General features: G+C 54.5%; 10 protein-coding genes across 10 annotated transcripts; 3 read left to right on the top strand and 7 right to left on the bottom strand.

Annotated features, from left to right (window-relative positions):
• Positions 1-733: 733 nt before the first annotated feature.
• Positions 734-2,140, top strand: G647_06317 (3-carboxy-cis,cis-muconate cycloisomerase; the record flags this gene model as incomplete). Its single annotated transcript, XM_008730639.1, has 1 exon — positions 734-2,140. One exon carries the CDS (start codon positions 734-736, stop codon positions 2,138-2,140), a length of 1,407 nt encoding a protein of 468 aa, XP_008728861.1.
• A 343-nt stretch (positions 2,141-2,483) lies between these two features.
• Positions 2,484-3,835, bottom strand: G647_06316 (uncharacterized protein; the record flags this gene model as incomplete). The annotated part of the gene is made up of 3 exons (XM_008730638.1): positions 2,484-2,614; positions 2,673-3,378; positions 3,458-3,835. The coding sequence occupies 3 exons, from the start codon at positions 3,833-3,835 to the stop codon at positions 2,484-2,486; spliced, it is 1,215 nt and encodes a 404-aa protein (XP_008728860.1).
• Positions 3,836-5,111: 1,276 nt separating this feature from the next.
• Positions 5,112-7,448, bottom strand: G647_06315 (uncharacterized protein; the record flags this gene model as incomplete). The annotated part of the gene is made up of 1 exon (XM_008730637.1): positions 5,112-7,448. One exon carries the CDS (start codon positions 7,446-7,448, stop codon positions 5,112-5,114), a length of 2,337 nt encoding a protein of 778 aa, XP_008728859.1.
• A 621-nt stretch (positions 7,449-8,069) lies between these two features.
• Positions 8,070-9,056, bottom strand: G647_06314 (uncharacterized protein; the record flags this gene model as incomplete). Its single annotated transcript, XM_008730636.1, has 1 exon — positions 8,070-9,056. The coding sequence occupies one exon, from the start codon at positions 9,054-9,056 to the stop codon at positions 8,070-8,072; it is 987 nt and encodes a 328-aa protein (XP_008728858.1).
• Positions 9,057-10,322: 1,266 nt separating this feature from the next.
• On the bottom strand, positions 10,323-11,961 carry G647_06313 (uncharacterized protein; the record flags this gene model as incomplete). The annotated part of the gene is made up of 3 exons (XM_008730635.1): positions 10,323-11,242; positions 11,369-11,678; positions 11,734-11,961. The coding sequence occupies 3 exons, from the start codon at positions 11,959-11,961 to the stop codon at positions 10,323-10,325; spliced, it is 1,458 nt and encodes a 485-aa protein (XP_008728857.1).
• A 1,665-nt stretch (positions 11,962-13,626) lies between these two features.
• G647_06312 (uncharacterized protein) lies at positions 13,627-15,512 on the bottom strand (the record flags this gene model as incomplete). Its single annotated transcript, XM_008730634.1, has 2 exons — positions 13,627-15,290; positions 15,401-15,512. The coding sequence occupies 2 exons, from the start codon at positions 15,510-15,512 to the stop codon at positions 13,627-13,629; spliced, it is 1,776 nt and encodes a 591-aa protein (XP_008728856.1).
• Positions 15,513-17,421: 1,909 nt separating this feature from the next.
• Positions 17,422-18,139, top strand: G647_06311 (uncharacterized protein; the record flags this gene model as incomplete). The annotated part of the gene is made up of 3 exons (XM_008730633.1): positions 17,422-17,475; positions 17,529-17,621; positions 17,687-18,139. 3 exons carry the CDS (start codon positions 17,422-17,424, stop codon positions 18,137-18,139), a joined length of 600 nt encoding a protein of 199 aa, XP_008728855.1.
• Positions 18,140-18,360: 221 nt separating this feature from the next.
• G647_06310 (uncharacterized protein) lies at positions 18,361-19,682 on the bottom strand (the record flags this gene model as incomplete). The annotated part of the gene is made up of 3 exons (XM_008730632.1): positions 18,361-19,284; positions 19,423-19,508; positions 19,574-19,682. 3 exons carry the CDS (start codon positions 19,680-19,682, stop codon positions 18,361-18,363), a joined length of 1,119 nt encoding a protein of 372 aa, XP_008728854.1.
• A 532-nt stretch (positions 19,683-20,214) lies between these two features.
• G647_06309 (uncharacterized protein) lies at positions 20,215-21,020 on the bottom strand (the record flags this gene model as incomplete). Its single annotated transcript, XM_008730631.1, has 5 exons — positions 20,215-20,292; positions 20,347-20,549; positions 20,621-20,826; positions 20,891-20,907; positions 20,964-21,020. The coding sequence occupies 5 exons, from the start codon at positions 21,018-21,020 to the stop codon at positions 20,215-20,217; spliced, it is 561 nt and encodes a 186-aa protein (XP_008728853.1).
• A 244-nt stretch (positions 21,021-21,264) lies between these two features.
• On the top strand, positions 21,265-22,725 carry G647_06308 (uncharacterized protein; the record flags this gene model as incomplete). The annotated part of the gene is made up of 1 exon (XM_008730630.1): positions 21,265-22,725. One exon carries the CDS (start codon positions 21,265-21,267, stop codon positions 22,723-22,725), a length of 1,461 nt encoding a protein of 486 aa, XP_008728852.1.
• Positions 22,726-23,098: the final 373 nt, after the last annotated feature.

Genomic DNA, 23,098 nt, shown 5'->3' with positions numbered 1-23,098 from the left:
TGTGACGTGGATTCCCGGGGTGACACAGTATGGGTATGAAGATGTCACTGATTTCTTGTGTGTGTATAGGAGTGGGTGGAAGATGAACGCGCTCGACTGGGCGAGTCTTGTAGTGTGAGAATGAGCTCGGACAGATATGTACTGTACACTGGACCGAGATGTTGGAGCTAAAGGAGCTGGAGTGAATGTCCGACTCGCGAGTTTGCCGATGGTCGACCGTAATGTAGCCAGCCCTGACTGTCTCATGGGTACGAGACCGAGATTGAAGATACGAGAACAGGTGAAGATGTGTGAAGATGTGGGAAGATGTGCCGGATGCGGGAATCCGAGGCCGGAATTAAGCCGACGTCATGTCCGGGCTCGGAACGGAATAATTATTTCTCCGGATCCTTCTACCGATGAGGGGGAGAACGAATGTACCCAGTACTCCGTACGAGTACGAGTTCTCTACTGGTAGATCCAATCGCATAACTGCCGGCTGCTCAATCGAACCTCCTGGCAATGATTGGCCTCCAATGTACGGAGTAGAATGACCTCATTATCTGTCAACGAGGCTCTGCTCTGCTGCCGATTCAGGAACAACAGGCCTAGTGTCTAGTGTCTAGGCATCCTCCGCATCTCACGCGACAAAGCAACCTTCAGGGATAACGCCTTGGGGCTTCTTGATTACGAGTAGGAGATAAGTACTCTTGACATCAGTGATCTCTATCATCGCCAGGAGGACCACTTAGCCATGACATCCGTGCAAGACTCCGTCATCTTCGGCAACATCCTGTCGACGCACGAGTCCGCGGCCATCTGGTCCGACAAGACCCGCACGCAATGCTATCTCGCATTCGAGGGCGCATTGGCCAAAGCCCAGGCCCGGCTGGGCATCATCCCGCAAAAGGCCGCCGACGAGATCATCGCCTTCTGCCTCAACATCCGGAATGTGGACTTTGACGAGCTGCGCCACCAGACCGAACTCGTCGGATACCCCGTGCTGGGCGTGGTCAAGCAACTGGTCCGGCACGTCAACGGTGTGGAACCGGGGCTGGGCGAGTGGGCCCACTGGGGCGCCACGACGCAGGACGTCACCGACACGGCGACGGTGATCCAACTGTGGGACACGCTGAGCTTGTTCGAGAAGCAGCTCGACGCCATCATTGCGTCGTTGCGCGCCCTGGCCGACACGCACAAGGCCACGCCCATGGCGGCGCGCTCGAACCTGCAGCACGCCGTGCCCATGTCGTTTGGCTTCAAGCTCGCGAGGCTTCTGGCCACGTTCTTGCGGCACAGGGAGCGGTTGAAGGACGTGGAGACCCGCTTGACCGTGCTGGAGTTCTCGGGCGCGGCCGGCACGTTGGCGACGCTGCCCCCCAGCGTGGAGGAGCCGCTGTTGGGCCTGGAGTGTCAGAGGGAGTTGGCCAAGGATCTGAACCTCAAGGTCCCCGAGATTGCGTGGCACACGGAGCGGGATCGCTTTGCCGAGTTTGGATCCCTGTGCGCCATGTTGACAAGCACGTGCGCCAAGTTTGCGCTGGACGTCAAGCTGATGATGCAGACCGAGGTGGCCGAGGTGTCGGAGCCGTATGTGCCGCATCGGGGGTCCAGCAGCACGATGCCGCAGAAGCGGAATCCCATCTCGTGCGCGTACATCACCGCCATGGCCGCCACGGTGAGGCAGTTGAGCACGAGTCTCTTCGAGGCAATGGTCGAGGACCACGAGAGGAGCACCGGGCCCTGGGAGATAGAATGGATTGTGCTGCCGCAGATCTCGACCCAGACTCACGCGTCGTTGAAGCAGACGGCGGAGCTGATCGCCGGACTGGAAGTACATGAGGATGCAATGAAGAAAAACCTCGATATTTCAAAGGGTGGGATCGTGAGTGAAGCCGTGATGATGGGCTTGGGTAAGACACTGGGCCGTCAGTACGCCCATGATGTGGTATACGATCTGTGTCGCAAGTCACAGGTGGAAAATCGACAATTGCTGGATCTGCTCTGTGAGCACGAGGAGATCAGCAAGAAGATGAGTAGGGAAGAGCTAGCTAAACTGTGTGATCCGGCGAACTACCTAGGATACAGTGAAGTCATGGTTCAGAGGGTCTTGAAGTTGGCCGACGAGCCTCGAATGGATCACCCAGCGAGTCTCGTCTGAAGGAGAGTACAACTATCCTGCCCAGGCTCAACGGGTTTCACAAAGTCAATGGCGTGACGGACTGATCGATTGCGTGGGGGGATGGCAGAGCTTGCCGTTGATGTCCGCTGCCACTGCTTGAAACAAACCATCACATCAGGACAGCTGCTTAATCGGTAAAAGGTATAATCTCTGGGCCAGAGGTGACAGTCAAGCGCTGCATTCATCGCAACTGCAAATGTCGCTCATGCCGCCAATGCTACACATCTCGTCTACGCCGGTTGCATACAGTCACATGGTCACTGAAGACTACTTGAATGTAGGAGCCCCTGTCTCATGTCTCGCAGCCAAACTGCGAATGGCTCTAGAAGCCGAGTGCCTGGTTGAAAGCGTCAGCTGCCGCTTGGCCTGTCTCGCCCTGTGCAGCGGTCGCTCCCTGATTGCATGCGTCGATGGCCTCCTGGGATGCCTGGCATTTCGTTTCGAGTTGTTGGCCTTTTGACATATTAGCCACCACCACACGGCACGCGATACAGCGATGGAGCAAACTTACAGACGAAGTCAGAAATGACCTTGATGTTCAGCGCGGAGCCGTGCGTGAAAGTCGTCTCGTCGGCAGGTGCGAAGGAAGGCTCTTTCCGGCCGTCAAGATTGTCTGCGAAGATGATGGTAGGGTTGTCGCAAGACCCCAAGTCCAGATTGGAGGACCCGACGGTTGTCTCAGCCCCGGAGTCGGCGGCCGCAGTTCCCGTCGCGGCTGCAGTGCTGGTAGTAACAGCCTCTGCCGTTTGGGTGGCCGCCCCAGCCACGGTTGTGCTGGCAACTTCGACAGCGGTGCTGGTATCCGCAACTGCAGTAGATTCGTCGGGGGGAGCAGTACACTCTGCGACCGCAGTGGCCGAGGCAGCAACCGCAGCGTTCACTTCGTCTTCACTGGCATCTTCAACAAGCAGGTTCTGGGTGAAGATGCAACCCACAGGGTCGTCGACCACGTCACAGGTATTGCCTGCGCCAGTGGGGTCGCCGATCTCACCAGGAGCGAAAGTGCCGGATTGCAGCGCGTCCAGTGGGTTGCCGCCAATGTTCGCAATCTGAACGGCAAGCGCCAATGCGATATCCTTGTTGATGCTGGCGGCATTGTCAGAAGCTGGATCTTGATGCTGAGAGATGGCAGCAATCTCGGGATTGACAGGTGTGATGGACGTGCAGGCAACTGATGCCTGTCCAACAGCGCCAGTGTTGCGCTCGAGTGCTCGATACTGGGAATAATCATTAGTCTGTACCGATCATGGGCGAACAATCACATTGGAGCCATTGAAAAAGGCACGGAGAACTTACGATCAGGGCAGCCGTCATGCCGTCAACGTCTCCGTTGGCTTTGGAATTGGTGAAGGCTTGGTCGGCCGTGGCTTGTTGGAGACAGTCGGTGTCCGTAATGTCGCCCTGGCCAGCCGAAGCAGCAGCATTGCCAAGAAGTCCAAAGACGGCGTCCACGATGTTGTCTGGGTTGTCCAGCTTCAGGTTGGTGTTAACGATGGTAAGAAACTTTTCATGCGAGTGCTCCTGAGGCACTTCACGTCGACCGAGTTTTGCGTTCCACACAGAGGACCGCCTGTTCATGTCACCACCACCGCGCCTGGTATGCAGGTTGGCTGCTCGGGCAGCCGCTAGGTCGACACCCGCTGCGAGCAGAAAAGATATGCAGATTGGCTTCATGTTGTAGAAGAATTTGTGTATGTTGATGCTGGTGCGAATGGTATCGTGAGGATCGTAGGGATCGTAACGAGCGTGGAATCGTTGATTCAATGATGCAAAATGGATCTAGCAACACAAAATGGGTCCAGACCAGATCAGTTCTCCAGGAACTGATAGAATGGAAAGAGAAGGAATTGCAAAAGAGAAGGCAGCGGAATGAGCGAAGGATCACGGATGAGCTGGATCAACAGACTGAAGGAAAACACATGGTAAAGGGGACAGACACGAAGCATATATACTTTGCCTATTCACAAATCCGATGCCTGCCTGTGTACGTACCATTCCGTATCAGAGATGCCCGCGGCTGCCTCATCACTGTTCCCCATTGCCGAATTCTGCTTTGGGACGGGAGATCTGGCAGAAGACGCTGCTCTGTCTCGGCCATGGTGGGAATTCCTGAAAGAGCTGATGGTGGCTTGATTGAGAGTGCTTCAGGTGACAATCAGCGCCGCCGCCATAGGTCAGTACACGTTAAGCGAAGATCTGAAGCTTCGGATCTCAAAGCTACCGGCTCTTGCACGTCATCGAACGGTCAGGCTTCTTGACACAATTTAAGGAATCGGGCTTTTAGCCGTTCTGTGGGGATACCGGCCAGAATAGACGACGGGAGAAGGCGACGCTTTGAGATTGGCTTGATGTGTGAAGGGGTGGACGGCTGCTAAAGCTGTGTCAGGTTCCAGTGTCCGGCCACATAGTGCCGCATCTAGGGTCTCGGACCATCGACGGCTGAAACAGCGTCGAAGGTAAACGGCCAGAGCCTGATTGATGGGGGAAAGCTTTGTGCCTCGTCGCCGGAGACTGCACTTCCACCTTAGCAGGACTAACAAGTAAGCGAAGAATTGAGTTTGTGTGGAAGTTGTAGCCGAATCTGTGTTGACAGGGAACAAACACAGAACAGAAATAACGCAGGCTACGGTGAAGCTTATATACGGCCGAGTGCGTCCGTATCCGGCGGGCCGTTAGAACCAATGTGCATAATGATGAAGATTCACTGCATCTCTACATACATTCTCTTCCGCCCAGACCGCTTGGTTCGATCTCGGTGTCTGACGAGGAGGATACCACCAAGCACCTCCATCGCTACTTCGATAAGACGACTCGACTGAGAGCCCTAGCGCCATCGCAAATCGCTTGTCGTCAAGATCATCCAGAAGTCAATCGTGCTAGTCATTACCATTAATACACAGATGCCTGGCAGCCGCTAGAGCCACGTGCGTATCGACACGGAGCCAGAGCGTCATCTCCCACCTGCTCCCATTCGTGCAATGCCTTCCATGATCCGCCCGCCGTACCCAGCCGACTTGCTTGACGGCGCTTTCAGGCCAGATCCAGGTGCCGGAATCCCAGAATATTTGCCAGCGGTCGGTTTCTGTAGCATACTCACAGGTCGAGCTCTGCCCGGCAAGCCGCTTCTGGGGTCGGCACCGTTTAAGCTATTCCGGGACTTGTGTGGACTGGCCACTGCCGACGCCGAGTTTGGTCTTCCATTCCCGTCCTCACTGCGAGGCGGACTGACTGGCTGTTGAGGCTGTTGAATGGCACGCTGCTCCTCTTGTTGGGCGCTTATTGCGAGGAACAAGTCAACCTGGGCCACTAGATCGCCTTTCTCAACCCGTTCTTGTTCGATTTCCTTGCGCAATGACTCGGTCTCGGAGGTCAGTGATTCGACCTGGCTGCGAAGCCCTGCCGTCTCGGCCTCCAGCATCTTCTTCTCAGCGCTGTTCTCCTCATTCCACCGTCGAAGTTCTTCAATCTGGCCTTCCATCTTGTGAATGGCTTCACTTTGGCCTGGAATGACCCCGCTCATTGTTGCTTCCTTTTCCGTCTGCAGTCTGAGCACCTCGTCCTGGGACGCCTTCAGTTCGGCCCGAAGCTGCTCCACCTGCTTGATCCACCGCTTCTCATAGCTCACCTTGAGATCGGCCACCTTACGCTCGTGTTTGCCTTTGTACAGGGCATGCAACTCTCGAGCCACTTTTTCTGTGGCGTCCTTGACCGCAAAATCGATATCAGCACTCATGCCGGGAGTGGCGGGGGCGTCGGTCTTTTCCGGGCTCATTGTGGACTTGACACGCTCAGAGCGAAGAGTATCGAGGGACGCTTGTAGCTCCAGGATCCGCACTTCGTGTTCTTCCGTCTTCCGTTCTGCCTCTTCAGCCTGCTTTCGCAGTTTCTCCTTTTCACGTTCTTCGAGAAAGATGTTCTGTTTGACCTCCCTAAGGACCTCCTCCATCTCTCGAGTCCGGCGCTCCAAGTCCTCTTTTGCATGCTCCACTTCTTCACGAGTAGCTCGCTCGTTGCGAAGCTCCTCGCTTGTCTTGCCCACCCGCACTTCAGCATCTGTGACAGCGCGCTTCAACGCCATGACTTCAGCCTCCTTTCCAGACAGAGTCGCTTCGAGACCTGATATCCGCGACTGAAGCTCCGACCGTAGTGTCTCCAGCTCCCGAGGCGTGATAGTGGGGATCGAGCGTGGAGTCGCCATCGGTTCAAGGTCAATGTCCAACAAATCCATACCCAAGCCTGACGCAGCACCGTACATACTGTGTCTCTGACCAGCGGGCGTCGATGGCACCGCTCTGTCCCCAAAAAGAGCTTGGTGTTGCTTTTGTGGCGAGCGGCCTGAAGCTCGTTCGCGATGTACCGAAGCTTGTGATCGATGTATGGGACTAGGGTTGACTTTGATGGGGAAACCTCCTCTGCCAGACGGACTTCTTCTGATTGGACGCGACGCAGACGCCGGCGGAGGAATCACAATATTTGTTTGACCAGTAAAGTTCAAAAGATCAGTCGGCGAGTCGTTGAGATTGGGGTTTCTTCGAGGGGTTGCCTCGTCCTCCTCGTTTGACGACGTACTCCGCCTTGACATTGAAAGCAGTCGCAAAGGACGTTGAGCAGTGCCAGGAGTACTGGTGACGACCGAAGTCCTTAATTGTTTCGACGGGGACCAACCGTCTGGCTGCGCTTTGGCCGGGGAGTTTCTCAGGTTTGCAAACCTGGTCATGTCCGTAGGAATGGCAGAAATGGTGCTAAGGTCGCCCACCGTGTCGTCCTGGATTGCTCTGTCTTCCAGGTTCGTGCTCACAGTTGAGGTATCTGCTTCCCCTTTGCTCTCCTCTTCGCGATCGGGCGACGCAGAATTCTCCTCGTCGAGCGCGTGATACATGATTGACTCATTCAGGACGTCATCTTCCACGTCTGCCTCCTTCTGCATTGTGTCAATCGCCCGTGTCAGGCCTTCATTGAATCGTACAGTGGGCTCCGCAGGAGAGGCAGGAGGAGAGCTTTCAAATTTGACTTCGTCCTGCAGACGATATTTTATTGGGGACAGTGGCTTTCTCGGACTTGAAGGCGGCTCGTTCTGCGTAGAGGGGGATACGGGACGGTTCGACGTGTTCCGCAGAACGGTCGGGCTATCGATCGACACGGCTTGGGCGACCGCAGCCCCCGACATGTTGAACGGGGATGTGAGAACTTCTAATGTTGGTTTCTGGAGAAAATCAAGCTTGGTCGGAGAGGGAGACGATCGGGAGTTCTGTTTGGCAGGCGACAGTGACGAGAGCGGTTCAGGCATCGTGTCGGTGAGGGACATAGTCATGGCTCGATACTCGAATGATGGACGACGCGCACAGTGTAAAGCTGGGGGACCGCAAAATGCATGTATCCATGAGACAGCTGGATGAGGATTATAGCAGGCTGGCCTGGTGGTGGAAAGGTCGTGTCAGCAGTTCCCTCGTTGACGTTGCGCCGGGCGACAAGTTGCGGTGATGGAAGCGAACTCCTTTGCTTGTTGACACCTGCAGCGACAGGGGCCGATCTGGTAAACAAACACGCCAAGGCGCTAGGGGTCTTCTAGTCCCGAATCGGCCGGTTCCTGAATTTCTTTCATTAAACCGTGCGCCCTGCATGACGCAGCTCTCATCTTCCTATCAGACGGCGGACAATTAATCTGGAAATAAATGCCAACTCGTCCAAGTCTTCTCTCCTGCATTTCACCTGCATCTCACTTGCAGTTCACCTGCAGTTGACTTGCATTTCATCTCTCCACATCTCACCAATTGACAGGCGTGACAGGCTAGATATCGACATGACCGTCGCTTATGCGTTCTGTTCTCCCTGCTCACTTTCACCTTCAGTACTGTTGGTCGTTTCACTGCACCAAGTCCAATCATCAGCACCTCCCTCCAAACAGCGCCTACATGTCGCCCGAAGAGCCTCGCCACACCGATGGATTCACCCTCATGTCGGTAATGCTGATCTTCTCTGCAGTTGAACTGGCCTTTGCCTCTATCCTCTCCTGTCTCTCTTTCCACAGCAGCCGCGCAAGTCCATTGGCGGCCAGTCGAGCTCCTTCCTCGCGTGTCCCTCTCCAGACTGCGTCCTTGATGAGATTGTTGCCCACGACAGCGTCCACCTGAGTAGTTGACGTTGCCCCTGTCTCTGCTGGTCCGTATAGTTCCAGTACTCGCGCTGCCCAAAGGGGCCCCTTCCAGATTATATGCTCCGTCAAGATCGCCTGATCTGTATTGAAGGAGGCCCCGCTGAGACTGCCGAAACCGGTGACTGTGGAATCTTTGGGTCTGAAGACGAAGACGGTGCTCCAGAGTTTCATCGCGCAGACGCTAATCGCACCAATGATAGCTTCCAGCTCGACTAAAGTCAACTCCTGTTTCAGGAAACGCAGAAAACTGTCCGAGTATCTCTTGGAGTAAGTCTGGGCCCCATTGGGAGATGGAGCAAGCAAGTCGAAGGCTGTCGTGTGGGAAACCGTTGTTGATGAGTTCAGAACTCGAGTGAAGGCCGCGAATAGCATGAAGGGCTCTCGACTGCTCGGCTGGTGCTCAACCAACACATTGTGCAGCGGGCGAAGAGCCTGTTCAGCGTCCACTGCCAGACTGCCCGTCTCCCGCAGGAATCGATCCAACGCCAGGACATCTAACATGACGGGATCGAGATCGCTGTGAGGGAACGGTCTTCCCACGTGCTGTGATCGATAGAGGCTCAGCGTCCGAGAACTGATACCATATCTGAGCAACGTATCTTCAAGCAACAGCCGATATTGGTACCCAAGTACCCCGAGAAGCCTCGGATGAACCAATCTGAGACCAGGGAGGTCTCCATTGAAGTTGGCGTACCGCACAATTTGTGCCAGCACCTCCTTAGGAAGATTGAAAATCAACATTGTGGTACAGAAAGACTAAGTGTGCCGCAGAAGACATTTGAGCGCAGGCCGACAATACGTGGAGAATTATAGATTTTGTAAGCCTTCGTTGTCTTCGTGCGTGTGGCTGCCGCTTTACACTACGCTGGTGATTACTACTCCGGTCCATGCATTGCGCTATTGCCACATGCAGTACTCGGTGTTATGTCCTCTGTTCAGGCTTCGGCTTACATATCACCAATCCAGCACGGCCAGCCCGGTGGAAGCGACGTCATTGCATTCGCTCTAGATGTTCAATGCCCACGGCATTTGGTCGTCTCTTTAAGGTCCTCATCAACACACCCAGAATTTTGACGCACCGCTGGAGAATATCTCCCCACATTTGCCGGCTTGAAACTTGGCAGACATTCCAATTCATCCCTCATACTCCGTACAGCTCGGATCACTGTTCTTTACCTCGTACCAGTGGCTCGAAGTCCTAGCCTCGTCGAAATGCAGCTCGACCTTGCATTCCAGAACCTACAGTGTCATCCCTTGCTTTCTGAATCCATATTTGCTCAGGAGATCTTTCTGGCTAGGATACCTAGGTAGGTGCGATCGTCGTCCTTCGCTTCCCTACCGGAGAGTGTGTGCCTGCCAAGCCAATTACTCTACGTCTGCGGTCGGACGAAATTGTCCGTCCAAAGTTGGAAGATGGTGCATCCAAGCTTTCAGGTGCGTCTCTGAGACAAGCCCACTAGTCTTGTCTGATAGGGATGCCAAACGCCATGCCACGCAGAATGTGTGCGACTGGGCACTGATCACCCACCCAATACCTCCGTAACCATGACCCGCACGACGACCATGCTGGTGCAGCTGTGGAAGTTTTCTCGCTCCTCATAAGACCGTTCTTACTTCGCCGACAGCGCCGATCTCTCTCTTTTGCATCATCCGTCTCATTCTTCGGGCCGACGATCATTGCCCGGTGATAGCTAAGTAGAGTGATCCCAGTAAGGCAGACCAGAAAGGTCAAGGTCGATGGTATCATGATTTCCAACTGTGATGGAGATGCCGATGGTGACGAATCCATTGCATTGGTACTTGTGTCTTCTTTCCCTAGCACTCTTGCTGGACCGCCGCGAGCACAGGTGCCAATGTAGAGGCGACACTTATTTCGGCCTCTTCCTTGCGACCATCCTGCGTGATCTGGAAGTCCAGGATGCGACATTCTCTGGACACATGATCTGCAAAGACGGACACAAGAAATTGCTGCGGGGTATTTTGCGTTCTCAACAACCATGTCGAGACCTATTGATCAAATGGCCAGAACTGTTCGAAGACCTTCATGCCTTCGGGATCGAGTGCAAGCTCATGCAAGAGCTCTTCCTTTACCTGCTTGAGTAACCGCTTCGTTTCGTCGTAGTGCTGAGCCTGGACCGCGCCCTTTTCAGGCCAGTATCTCCCTAGACGTCTCCTGATCTCGTCCATTGCTTGGATACCAGCATCGGCGGCTTCGGCGTCACTCTCAATCCTTTGAAGGTTGGATTCGGAGAGGCTCAATGGAAAGCCGGGTTCGCCAGCTTGCTGTACGGCGGTGAGATCACTCCACTCCAGCCTTAGTCCGCTCATAAGGGCTTGCACATGTGCCTCGCCGACGTCGAACAGGTGGCGCGAGAGTTTGAGAATGGCAAACGCGGTAGAGGCCTGGAACTCGGATGTCCATTTCAGCGATGGGTTCTTCTGGATGAGCCTGCGATAAGCCACCAGGAGAGACTTGCTGTAGTAGAGCTTAGTTTCAGCAGCTTTGTCAGCCCCGGATAGTTCCTTGTAATTTCGTGGAAGTGTTGGCTTCTCCAGAGATTCAATGTCCGGTCCTTCATAGTCAAGGATACCAGGATCGATAGTGTTTTCAAAGAGAGGTCCTGCCTGAGTCGACTGCCAGTCTATAATGCCAGTGATGTGGGTGGGATTCATGGGATCCACGAATATGTTTTCGTCGTGGAGGTCGTTGTGCCATAGGTGAGATGCACAAACCAGAGGATCGGAAGGAAGGAGGTATCTGACAACATGTGCGCACGATTCCAGCGCAGCTAACTTCTTCTCGCGTGTTGGCAGGTAGAGCGTTGGGGCGCAGAGCATCACCATCTGCTTCGGAAGACGCGGCGCAGTCTCGGTGGCGTCGATCTCCCGCTGAAGCACGGCTTGGTAGTAGTCCGAGATGGACGTCCCTGTAAATAATTAGTCCTCAACAGCCTAGGTAACAGTAAGCACCTTACAGGGACCTCAGTCGCATTCCAAAAAGGATCTGCCCTCATCAATCCAGTCTCGGCCGGTTGTTGGTCCGATTGCAAAACGCTCGTTCCTCACTTCCGTTCCGTTGGTGTCGGTAAACAAGTGGCTCTCATCTGGCGCGCTCGCTTCGACATCAGCCATGTAGTAGATGCTCCCGATTTTCTCAAAGCGAGCTGACAGCCACATCTTTTGAAATCTGAAGAGTTGAGTGATGACCTGCAGCTTGTCTGTGAGTGCCATCTGATCCCAGACTTGCAGTAGCTGAACTCCTGGCATCTTTTCCATGATGATATACTCGGCGCCAACGGGGTTATCCGCTCTAAAGCTCCAAGTGTACACATGAGGTGCTGGAGTTCCTAAGACGTTGCGGACCTCCGCCAAGTCCGTCAGCGAAACCAAAGATTGAATGGAGCTTGAAGGCACGTACAAAATCCATGGTCGCAACTTCACCTGCCGTTGTGAAGTGGGGGATGCCGGCATTTGGATTGGGCACCTTGCCAATCACTTGTCGGCCATCGCTCATTGTGAAGAGATAAGATTTGTTGTACATGCCGTCCGGACATTTTTCGATGCTTATGCATCTATCTGCTGCTGAGGAGCCGGCCGCAACCCGCGCAAGCTGATTCATATCGAACCGGGCGCTCCGCATGGACATGTTGTAGCTTTCGTCACATATAAAGCGACCCCGTGAGAAGCAAAAGAAGTCCTCGTTCGCATTCCAGTCTGTGACACATCAGCTTTCTTTCTTTAGATACGGCTCAAGGCCTTCGTCACCTCTCTCGGAGCCCTTTAGGGTGGAATATCGGCGGTGGGAAAGCGGCGATACAATGATTCGCCGAGGCAGAACTCGCCGCCAACAGAAGTACATGTTGGTGAATCGATCGAATGGCAGCACAAAGGGACACCGAAGACGCCACTTCGGAGAAAGTGGCCGCCCAGCACAGCCACGAAGCTGAGTCAATTGCCGATATCGAAGTTGACGTGGGTGCGGATAAACTCCAGTAAGGATGTTGTCAAGGACGCCGTTTGACTGTAACGCAATACCCAGGAGGCTAACAGCCAGTGCGCCCAAGCGAGCCAGTTCACCTGTCAAGAAATGCCATAACGGAGTCAGTTGTGCTGCCGAAGGCTAGATGGAGGGAGATTTTCTCCTTGGATGCTTGAGTGAGTACAGGGCAGCTGTTGCACCAGTCACTCTGCGAAACACTCCTTTCCATTGCGACATACCTAGGCCCTCCCGGTTCCGCGGAAGAAACTGTACACTTCCGTGCTAAGAATCATGGTGATGGATGTTACCAATCGCATCGTCCTTTTCTTAGACAGATCCCGGAGGCTCCTAAGCTTGCGCAGGTTCAATCGGCTACACAGTCTCACATCGAGCTGTTCTGCAAATCTCAAACTACAGTACTGTAGTCAAACGCCGAACAAGATCAATAGGCGACGGGGAGAGGTGTCAGTGACAGATTGAGACGAGGATCTGGGTGAAAAGGTCTTAAAGATTCTCGACGCTGGCTAACGGGGAACATTCCGAAGCTCTTGACAGAAGTGACCCTGCGTGAGCGATTACATAGCCGATCAGTTGTAACGCGTTGGTGAGCATCGAGCGAGTTGAACGTGCCTCTTCTACTTGTAAGGGCGTTTGGTGCCTTGGCAGTTCAAGCCGTGGAAGATCCGCGCGGCTATCTATCTATTGGCCGCTTTTGTAGCCGTTCACCTTCCACTCACCTTTGTACTCATCCACCACAACACCAGCAACTTCCTCGTCGCCCCGTGCTAGGCGGCTATCTTCGTCCTGCGCCTCTGCGGACCTCGTGTCTCTTCCACGCGGATGCAAGCCATCCGGGAACTACAACTGGTCACCGTGGACCCGGCACTACTTCTGGTCCCTCCTTCATCGCTGGTCTTTCGATTTATTAGCACGTTGTATTCCGTATTCGCGAGAACCATTAAAGTTGAAGTGTTGATTGAGATTTCGGCAGCAAAGGTTCCAGGACATTCTAATGTGGCGAGCACCAAATGGTGAGCCCTGTGGGACTTATTCTGCCTGGAAAAGTCACAAAGGGGGGGGGGGGGGGTAAACACTCTTCTCCAGCCACCCCCCGATACATGTCGTGAGTCTCCCGAGGTTATTGTAGGTGCCACTCCGTATGCTCCGTTCTGCAGTCGAATTCATAAACGGTAGGCTCTGCAGGTACAAAGTCCGGAGGGATATGGCACTGTAAAACACATTGTGTACACATGCAGTACAGTACCCTTGGGGTCGGGAAAAGGCTCAAGTTGGATGGCAGTGAGAGCTTAGTACGGTAGAGCCATGGCGGAGCTACAGTTCATCCTTCTTCGTCGCATCATCGGCTTTCTCTTGCTCTTCAGTCTTTTTGACGCTGGGCTCGCAAACCGCCGCCGTGCCGAGCTCGATCCGATACACGCACTTCTCACTCTCACTGACCTTCCAGATCTCTTCTCTTTCCGCGCACGCCAACACCACGCGCGTACTCCGATTCGGCCCATTCCAGCAATGCTGTCCATTTTCATATCTCAGGACCACCCTGTTGCCCGTGCCCAAGCCCTTCCCGTCCTTGTCGACACCTTCATCGACGAACTCGACGTCAAAGCCCGCAAAGTTACCCATCCCCGTGTGTGCGCCTCCTTTCTTGGGTTTCTGCTTCGTGCTGCCGAGAAAGCAGACCTCGTACTCGTACTCGCCGCTGTCTTTGGAAACGCACTGGTCCTTGAGCGCGCGAAAGATGCCGTCGAAGGGACCGTAATCTTTCGACAGGTCCTCGCGGAACCGGGAGATGTCGTTCTCGGCGTTGCGCACGTCGCGTTCCGCGTCGCTCAGCGTGCGCTTTGCGTCTTGCACGGCTTTTGACTCCTGGACGGTCGAGTCGGCGGAGTTGCCCGTGTCGGCGAGCACGCCATTCTCGACGAGGACTTTGCGCAGGGAGGCGATGCTGTCGGACAGCCAGACGCGGAGCGGCGCAGGGAGGTAGGACGTGAAGCTATACAGAGCCGCGACGTCGGAATCGACGGCGTCCGCATCGCTTTCCTGGGAGAACTCGGCCCAGTCGATGCCGTTGGCGTCGGTGTCCTCGGCGAGGATGGCTTCGAGATCGCGATCCTCGGCCTCTGTCCAGTTGTCGTCGGTTTCGCGCGCCGCGTAGTCTTCCCACCCGCGCACGGCGGCCTTGACGCCCTCGTCGTTGAAATTCGGGTTGTGGTCCCTCTGCAGGGCGGACAAGAGGCCTTCGAGCTCCGTGATCCGGCCGACCATGCTGTCGCGCTGTTTCTTGGTCTTGGCCAGCTGCGCTCGCAGCTCGTCGATCCGCGACTTCGCCAGCCCGACTAATACCCCGAGTTTGCCCCCGCCGGCGGACTGTCCCCGGACGACCCTCAATTTCTCTCTCCGTTCCACTTCCTTCAGGTTCTCCTCGGCCTCCTTGACGTTGATCTGGAATGCCTTCAACTTGATCTCGGCGTCCTCGATCTTCAACTCCACCTCCTTCTTCAGCCTCTCCGCCTCGGCCGCGAGCTGTGCCTTCCGCTTCAGCGCCGCTCGCAGGGCTTTCTGCCGCGTCTCCTCCTGCTTGCGGTATTCTTTGCCGATGCTCGCGCATTTATCCTCGCACTTGATCCCGCCCACGGAAGCGTACTCGTCTGACCCGTCACAGCAGATCTCGTAGTCGCATTTCCCGTCGTTCACGCTCTCGAATCTCAGGTATTGCGGTACATGGCCTTTATTCTTACAGTAGAAGCCCGGTAATGCTAGCGTCGTGTTTGCCGTTGTGGAGAGCGTGTCCGGCCCCGGGTGGTACTGCGGTGGTGAAAGGGAAGAGAGGTAAGAGCAGGCCGACGTGCCAGGCTCATCGCTGCCGTCGGGACAGTCGCAAAAGTCGTCATTGACGCGGGAGAAGGGGATCGAAATGGACGGGTTGGAAATACATGTGAAAGTGGGTGGGGAGGCGGTGGATTTGTAGAACTTGGCGACTATGTGTAGAAGTCAGTCATCGTTGGTCTTCAAACACAAGTGCAAGCCCCAGCACAGCCCATCGGTTTCGCTCAATGCTCCTGTTCTGGCACTGGGGAACATTTCTTACACTCTGGTCCGACGCCTCGAGGCCGTGAAGACTCGGAGGCTCTTGTCTCTGCTGCCTGCGCAGAAATTGCCAAGAAACTGCTCAGCAAGAGCACTTCCGACCTTAATATCATGTTTGATACGTATGAGAAGCTCCGCTCCGTCTCAGCCCGCCTTATACGGTAGAAGTCATCTTGACGTCTGTTAACGCGAAACTGTCCACATCGGGTCACCTTCCTCGCGTTTAGTTTCAGGGGGGGGAAGGCTCCTTGGCCCTATGACGTCGATGCTCCTAAAGGAGTTCAGCCTTCTCGCGCCGCTGGACGACTGCCAGTGTCGGGAGAATAGGGCTCGATTACTTGTTTGATTTCTGAAATGGTAGGTTGCTGAAGTGATGCTGCAACAATTACGCGGTCCATAGTGGTACCAGCCCGTAAATTATGGTAGCCTTCGTAGAACCACGGGACGACCCTGGAGGTTTTAACCCGCAACCGCTCCGGTCCCCTTGGGTTTCAACCACAACGAGGACTACAAATACCCTCGTTGTTTCTCAGAAAAGTCACAACACGAGTAGCCCCGCAAATCCTTTCAACTGCCCTCTCTTTTGTCTGAGACCCTTAGAACCTATATCGACTGTATGGTTACCAGCAGGGCAGCTTCCTTGCTGGTCTCGGTAGAGCAGACCATCTCCAGCACGCTCCAACATCTAACACATTCAGTGTGGAGGGCCAGCCTCGCGGCGTCACGAGTTGTGCACTGCTATTTACGGAGGACACCTAGTTCGTGAGCATCTCTTGCCGGTGCATCTTAGTTCGATACAGTTAGCATTCACTCATAGATACCGCCAAGGAAGTCTCTGTGTGACGGAGACGGCAACCCCTGATTTCCTTCGGCATGGACTCCGTATCCACGTGCCGACCGGCCTCATGCTCTAGTATCGGAATGCCGGCTCAGTGATCTTGCCCAGGCAATGGCTCACCAACAAATCATGTAGTGGTCGATGTATTGATTAGGATGGGCGCTGGCTTGAATATCATCAAGTATTGTCTATGCGAAAGGGACCTTTGTTGTGCAGTGGAGATGGTTGGCCTCGCATTGCTTCAGACAAAGAATTATGCCTGTGTCGTCGATGGAATCTTGTTCTATTTGCCGTGTGGTCAGACAGAGATATTTCGTGAAGCCAAAGAAGTCCGCCAGCACGACCCACTGGAAACAACAGGTGTCTGGGATTGTGGCCAAAAATATCCCAATCTCTCACGTTCCACGTTCGGTCCCGATCAAGTGCGCCTTCGAGCATCGGCAAGGATCAGCCGCGCCATGATAAAGCTGAGAGACAGTCACAACTACAGTGCCCATTGCATTCGGAGAGGTAATGAATGAGCCTGCAATCAAGCTGTCGTCTAACAGGAACATCTGGAAGCTCGAGGTTGAGATAATCTGACCTTGATGTCCGTCAGTCCTGGCCCCACTTTGTATGCGCTGATCTTGGGGTCGAAATGGCTTCTTGTTTCTGTAGTCATATACAACACCAACCCATTTTATTCCCGGCTTTTGTGAAGCTCGGCTTTCAAGCAGATCGTCCGTGGTGTGGATGTGAAGATGACGGTACATGACCGGACAGTGTCTTACCGCGAGGTGTGAGCATAGCCAGCCATTGCGACAGCATGAGAAGAAATCTGCACACAACTGGAGAGACGAGCTGACACCGAGTCGACTGTGCATCACGTCTGCCGCAACATGCAGCTACACGCTTTGGAGGCAGCATCTATAACGACATCCAGCCAATGAGTATATCAGTACCGCTAAGGTGAGTCGGTGGCTGGCTGAATGACACGCACCGACAGTTTTGGTAAACGCTACGCTCACTTGGGGAACCGTTTCGCATCTCGAACTCCCGCCGAGGAGGAGGCAGCATCAACTTGCAAAGTCTGCGACGTACTATAAAACAGCAATGGCTTCCCTCCCTGTCTTGTTGCTTCGAGGCCAAATGGGACCGATGTGTCTGCTGGAGCTAACTAAGCACCACTCTCCCTCCCAGCAGCCATGGCCGCACCGCCTCAGATTACTTGCACCAACCTGTCGGGCAAATTCGCCTTGGTAAGACTGCTTCCGATTGCAGTGTTGCATCGCACTCTGACGGGGTATACTAGAACAGGTCCCTCTCCGACGACGTCGATGCCATGCTCGAGCTGCAGGGCGTCAACTGGGCTATTCGCAAGGTCATCAGCCTGGCTAGTGTTGTGGTGTGTGTTCGCCTCTCCGTGGATCAGCGACCTGCCTCGATCGATCGACAACTAACTCCACACAGCTCTCTGTCAAGGAATATACCAAAGACTCTACGACGCATATTGACGTCACCACCGTCGTGGCCGGACTCGACAAGACACAGGAAGACCGCATCTTGAATTGGCAGGATGCCGAGCACGTCGACAAGATTTTCGGCAAGTGTCGACATAGATCACGCCTCGTCAAGATCAGCGAGTACCATTTGGAAGGGCCCGGGTCGGCCGAGGACGCTGCCTTCCTCAAGGGAGAGAAGTTGAAGGATGGGCGAACAGACTCGCGTTTCGAGGTCGATGAAGTCGTCCAGAGTTGGGTGGAGAGCACGGGTGGCGCCGGCTGGAAATGCGAGCAGATCTGGGGATTTGAGACGATCAATGGCGAGCGACGATATACTAGGCGGGTTGTCATCTGGAACGCAGCCAAGGTGGTCAGGACGAGAATTGTGTACGACTACAAAGGAGACGGTAAGAAAGGTTGACGACGGGTTCGGCGGCCAGGAGCGCGTGTGGTGCGCACGGATAAAGTGGTTGTTTGTAATGCGATGGGCTGACCGATTTATCGTCCATATGGAGATGGACACCAATTCACCGCTCAGTCAAGCCTGGTTCTACCATCCATCGCTTTGCGAGTCTCCTGATGCAGGGCGCGAATGAGACGATGATGCCTCCTTGCCTGCGGCTATCTCGAGTATCCCCACAATCACTTGCAGACGAACAACAGCTCGCGATCACTCTCGTACGCTTCATCCTGAATCTTGGTGTCTTCCTTGGAAATTGCAGATTCGTCTTCGTCTTCGGCCTTGCGCTTGCTACCTTCCTTGACATCTCGCTGCCTACTCTTCTCTTCACTGGTTGCCTTGCTGGACTCCTTCGTATCCGGTGTGCCAGGAGCCCTAGTGGAGCTGACGGTCCCGGCATACCAGGAAGGTGAACCAATCCGGCACTGGTCGTCGAACTCTTCGACCAAGGTGGTTTCATCAGATGACGGGGGTGTTCCCTCGGGACGCACTGGCTCATCCGTGTCGAGGCCTTCAATTTGACCATCTTCGCCAATGACGAGCTTGTCGCTACCAACCATGTTTGTAGGATCGTAGACCCACACGGTTTCTCTGCCGAGCTTGTTCCCTGCCTCGTCTTCACCACGGTCGATCTCGCCGGGCTTCAAGCGACCCGGAACGGGTAGGAGGGTCATCTTGACGACTACGATCTCATCGTGCAACTTCTTGAGCTGCGTATGCGTCGTGATGATGTCCTTCCAGAGCGTGTCGATACACTTGGCGCTGACGACGATCTTCTTCCTGCCCGATTCACTCACGGCAATTCCTTCGCCGAGCTCTTCCTGGCTGGTAAGCAGGCTCCGCGCGACCTTGCCGAGTTGGTCGAATTTGTAGACCAAGTCGTTGGCCAGCTTGGTCGCGGCGTGGTAGCGGAGTTTCTGCAGCTCGTAGGGTTCGAGTTTCTTGTCCAGCTCCCGACGAGCCTGTTTTTCCTTGAACATCGCACCCTGTTGCCTTCGTTTCTCAATATTTTGGAGCAACGAGGAATAGTAGATGTACCGGTGGTCATGGTCAGCGTCGGTGGACCCGTGGACCAACTCTCGGGTTTGAGCAGCAAACTCGGCCATCTGCAACACCGTCAGGACTTGGATGGGAACGGCCAAACATTGGAGACGTGGGTACTAGGAACGGAGGCTGAGAAACACCACCTTAGGAAAGATACAGAATGTGACGGATGGAGGGGGATAGAAAATGGGACATCTTACTCCTTGGTTGGCAATCTGGATGAGCTTGCGGGTGCCTTCACCGGTGGTGACAGTGGGACTGATGAAGATCTCACTGGCAACCACACCTACAAAGATGGAGGATTAGTCAGTTAGTATCGAACAGACCACTGCAGGGAAGAAGAGCTTGTACGTTTCTGCCAGACATTGGACGTGTAACTGATGTCCGACCCTGCTTGGGTATCGTCTCCGTTCTTCACGGCCTTTTTGCCTCGTCTCTTGCCTCCCTTCTTTCCTGGCATGGTGGTGGAAGGTGTGAGATACCAGTGAAAGGGGATTTCTGTGTCGTCTGTGGTAGAGCAAGGAGCGAAGATGGGCAAAAGAAACCGGTGAAATAAATCCCAACGCGAAAGGGAGAAGACTTTATCACAAAGGGTCAGGCAGCGGCATTGTGAATGTGTAGTCTTGGCAACGTGAGTCGTGGGTCAGTCTATGTGTTTCTTCGCTTCAAGAGTTAGCAGAGAGTGTCCTGGTGGCCAGGTGAATGCCGAGGGGGTCCTGAGATTCACGCGCCACCAAAGGCCCGCAATCACCAAATACAACAGTTGCGCTCTGAAAAGGTGTGATCAGCATGTCGAAAAGAGAGGAATGACTGAAAAGTGAGATGTGCTGAATAAGAACCTCGCCTTCTCTTCTTCAGTTGTGTCCCAATTCAGGTCAGAGTCAATGGTGGGAAGTCTCCATCGTCCACCTCCTTATGTACAGTCATGGAAAGGACTTTACTGCTCCAGGTCTTGATATGCCATTGCTATTCAGGTCGTAGCATCCAGCTGATCATCTTCCACCTTTTAATCTCTCAGCTTCCAGCTCGCGCTCCGCTTGTTGGTAGTATTTGGCGGTATCAACACCATGCTGCAGATGACTCATCAGCTTAGTTCCCAGTTTTCTGGGCAGCCTCATACTCACCTGGTTGTGATTTACAAAATTGGCCCATGGCACTACATTGGCCATCAGTGCCGAGTATCTGCTGTTTCGTGCCGCAACACCTTGCATATATGGTGTGAGGTCGGAGTGGCCGTATAGAGGCTCTCCTTTCTTTACTTTATCGACCATCTCCCGCATGTCCATCTTGACTTCGCGCTCGTTTTCTGTCCAACCGTAGAACCTCACTGTGATCACAATGGTTGTTAGCGCAACCCTGGCCTGAAATGCTATGCTTCTCTTCCAAGGTCACACGTACAGCAACTCCTCTGGTACACCAGGCCTGCTCCCGCTATTAGCCCGACGGCGCAACTGAGTCTAAAGGCCATGGGGAACGCATGTCTGCCGGAAAATGAGGGAGCGTATCGTTCGGTGAGAAGCATGAATGCCGGTCCTATCGCGGCCATGCCCGCGCCATAAGTCCAGTCCTCCCCTCTGGCATATCCGAAGGCCCTTCTCCAGTGTCTGTAGAATGTCGAGCACCGTCAGTTATACCGCGTGGGAAGCTCGTAGGGGCTAGGAGACGTACGGATCGGTGTCGATGACCTGTGGAAAGAGACCTGTCAGCTTCGCCTCAGAATTCGAACGCCGCCCGAACTTACTGGATAGTCTGTGTTCACCCGCTTGGGCGGGATAAACACTTTCTGCTCGTCCGCCATGGCTGTGTTGACCGGCTTTGTTCGCAGTCATTCTTCAGGGCTCTGAGAGTCGAGGTCCATGCGGAGCTTCGAGTGCCAAGAGACTAGATCTAAAGTAGAATAGCCTCCTTAGATTCCCAATGACGTCGCGTGGACCAGGACGCGTCTCGACTTCTTCCGACGCGTACCTCCATAACCCTCAGATGCAGACTTACGGCCAGAATTCTCTCCTCATCATCTATCCCCTACAAGCACGGAAGGGACAATGGCCGCCGACCCTCTCACTTCCGCGACGGTCGATGACCTCCTCAACTTCGACAGCACCGACGATGAAGACCCGTTCAACGACAAACCCTCGCGCCAGACCAAGCGCGGCGACGAGACCGCCCTATCTCCCCGTGGACCCGGCAAGAGAAAAGCATCCGATCTTGAAGACACCCTAGGCCTGGACTCTGAGATTAAGATCAAGAAACAGCGCAAGCCCGTTGCCAAACTCGACGAAGCCCGTCTTCTCTCCGCGCCCGGCATTCCCAAGCTGCGCGCCGATGCCCGCATGCCGAACTTCCTCACCAAGAAATTGAGAATTAAAGGCAAAGGCCACGAGTTTTCGGACGTGGCGAAACTCCTGAACTACTACCAATTGTGGCTGGACGATTTATATCCGCGGGCTAAGTTTGCGGATGCGTTGCAGCTAGTGGAGAAGGCGGGCCACTCGAGACGCATGCAGGTGATGAGGAGAGAGTGGATCGACGAGGGCAAACCCTGGTATCTTAGAGAGAAGGAGGCGAAAAAGAAAGCCGAGAAAGAGGAGAGAGACAGAGAAAAGGAGACGGAGGAGAAGTACGTAGGCGAGGAAGCGCTCATGAGCGGAGCTAACAACGAGCCTCGAACCGCCGGGACGGTCGAAGAGGACGATTCTCTGTTTGTTCCAGAGTCCGGGGCGAACGGGGCCGCAGAGAATGGAGACGTCGGTCTCCCAGAAGAAGATGAGCTCGACGCTCTACTCGCTCAACAAGAGAGCCGTCCAACTCCACGGCGGTTGACAGCACCGAAGAGGATCGTGGAGGACGATTCTGAGGGCGAAGACGATCTCGATGCACTGCTTGCCGAGCAGGAGAGACGCCAGAATGCTCCAGCTGCCGTTGCACCACTCCCCAAACCCCAGAGCTTGCCATTTGGCGAAGATGATCACGGAGAGATGGACGATCTCGACGCCGTGCTTGCCGAACAAGAATCACGCTCGAAATCCACTGCCTTGCAAAAAGAGCCTGACAATATGCCGTCCACAACGCAGCGCAAAGTTTCACCAACTCCTGACGAAAACGAGTTTCCAATCGGCGAAGATGACGACCTAGCCGCTTTTCTCGCCGACCCAGATACAGATACAGGGGCAGTCCGGTCTGAGCAAACCCCAATACTTTCCTCTGCCGCAGCAGAGCTCCCGGCTCCTGATCTCAATGCCATGAACGAGGAAGTAGCAGAGGCGCAAGCAGAAACAGAAGCAGACGGAGCAGACATGTTCTCGTCTTCACCCGTGCGAGGCACCGCGTCATCGCACATGTTACCCAGCGCAGGACTTGAACTTGATGGCTCCGAGGAAGAGGCCTTGAACTCCCAAGACATAGATGAGGAGGATATCCAGGCTGACAAGGCTGATCAGGAGGAAGAGTCCCAGGGCTTGAACGCCGATGACATGTTTCCATCATCGCCGGTACAGAACGAGTGATTTGACTGGGGTGGTGTGATTCTCGACTAGAAGATGTAGCCGCAGAACGTAGCGGTAATGGGAACTTCATCGGAGTGCACTGACGGACCATGCGTCTCCTCTATCTCGTGCAGTACGAAAGTACCATACGGCAGACTGCCCAGACAGTCACGATGCCATTGCCGTCGCCCCATCAGGTTCCCAGACCAAGCCAGGCGATCAAGCAGACAACATCGCACACCAACTCGCTCATCGCACTTGTCCTATCATATCTAATGATATCATTTCTTGCCAAACTGCTAACTCAAGTGATTGGCCCCGAATCAGTCTCAGCTTCATGGCTCTATGCGAGACTTTGATCCGGAAAGCATCCTGACCGACCCGTGTGCTTCTG

This window comes from Cladophialophora carrionii (assembly GCF_000365165.1).
Source record: "Cladophialophora carrionii CBS 160.54 unplaced genomic scaffold supercont1.5, whole genome shotgun sequence".
Taxonomy (NCBI): Eukaryota; Fungi; Ascomycota; class Eurotiomycetes; order Chaetothyriales; family Herpotrichiellaceae; genus Cladophialophora; species Cladophialophora carrionii.
Note: the sequence above shows the minus strand (reverse complement) of the source record. Positions and strands in the feature narration are given on the sequence as shown.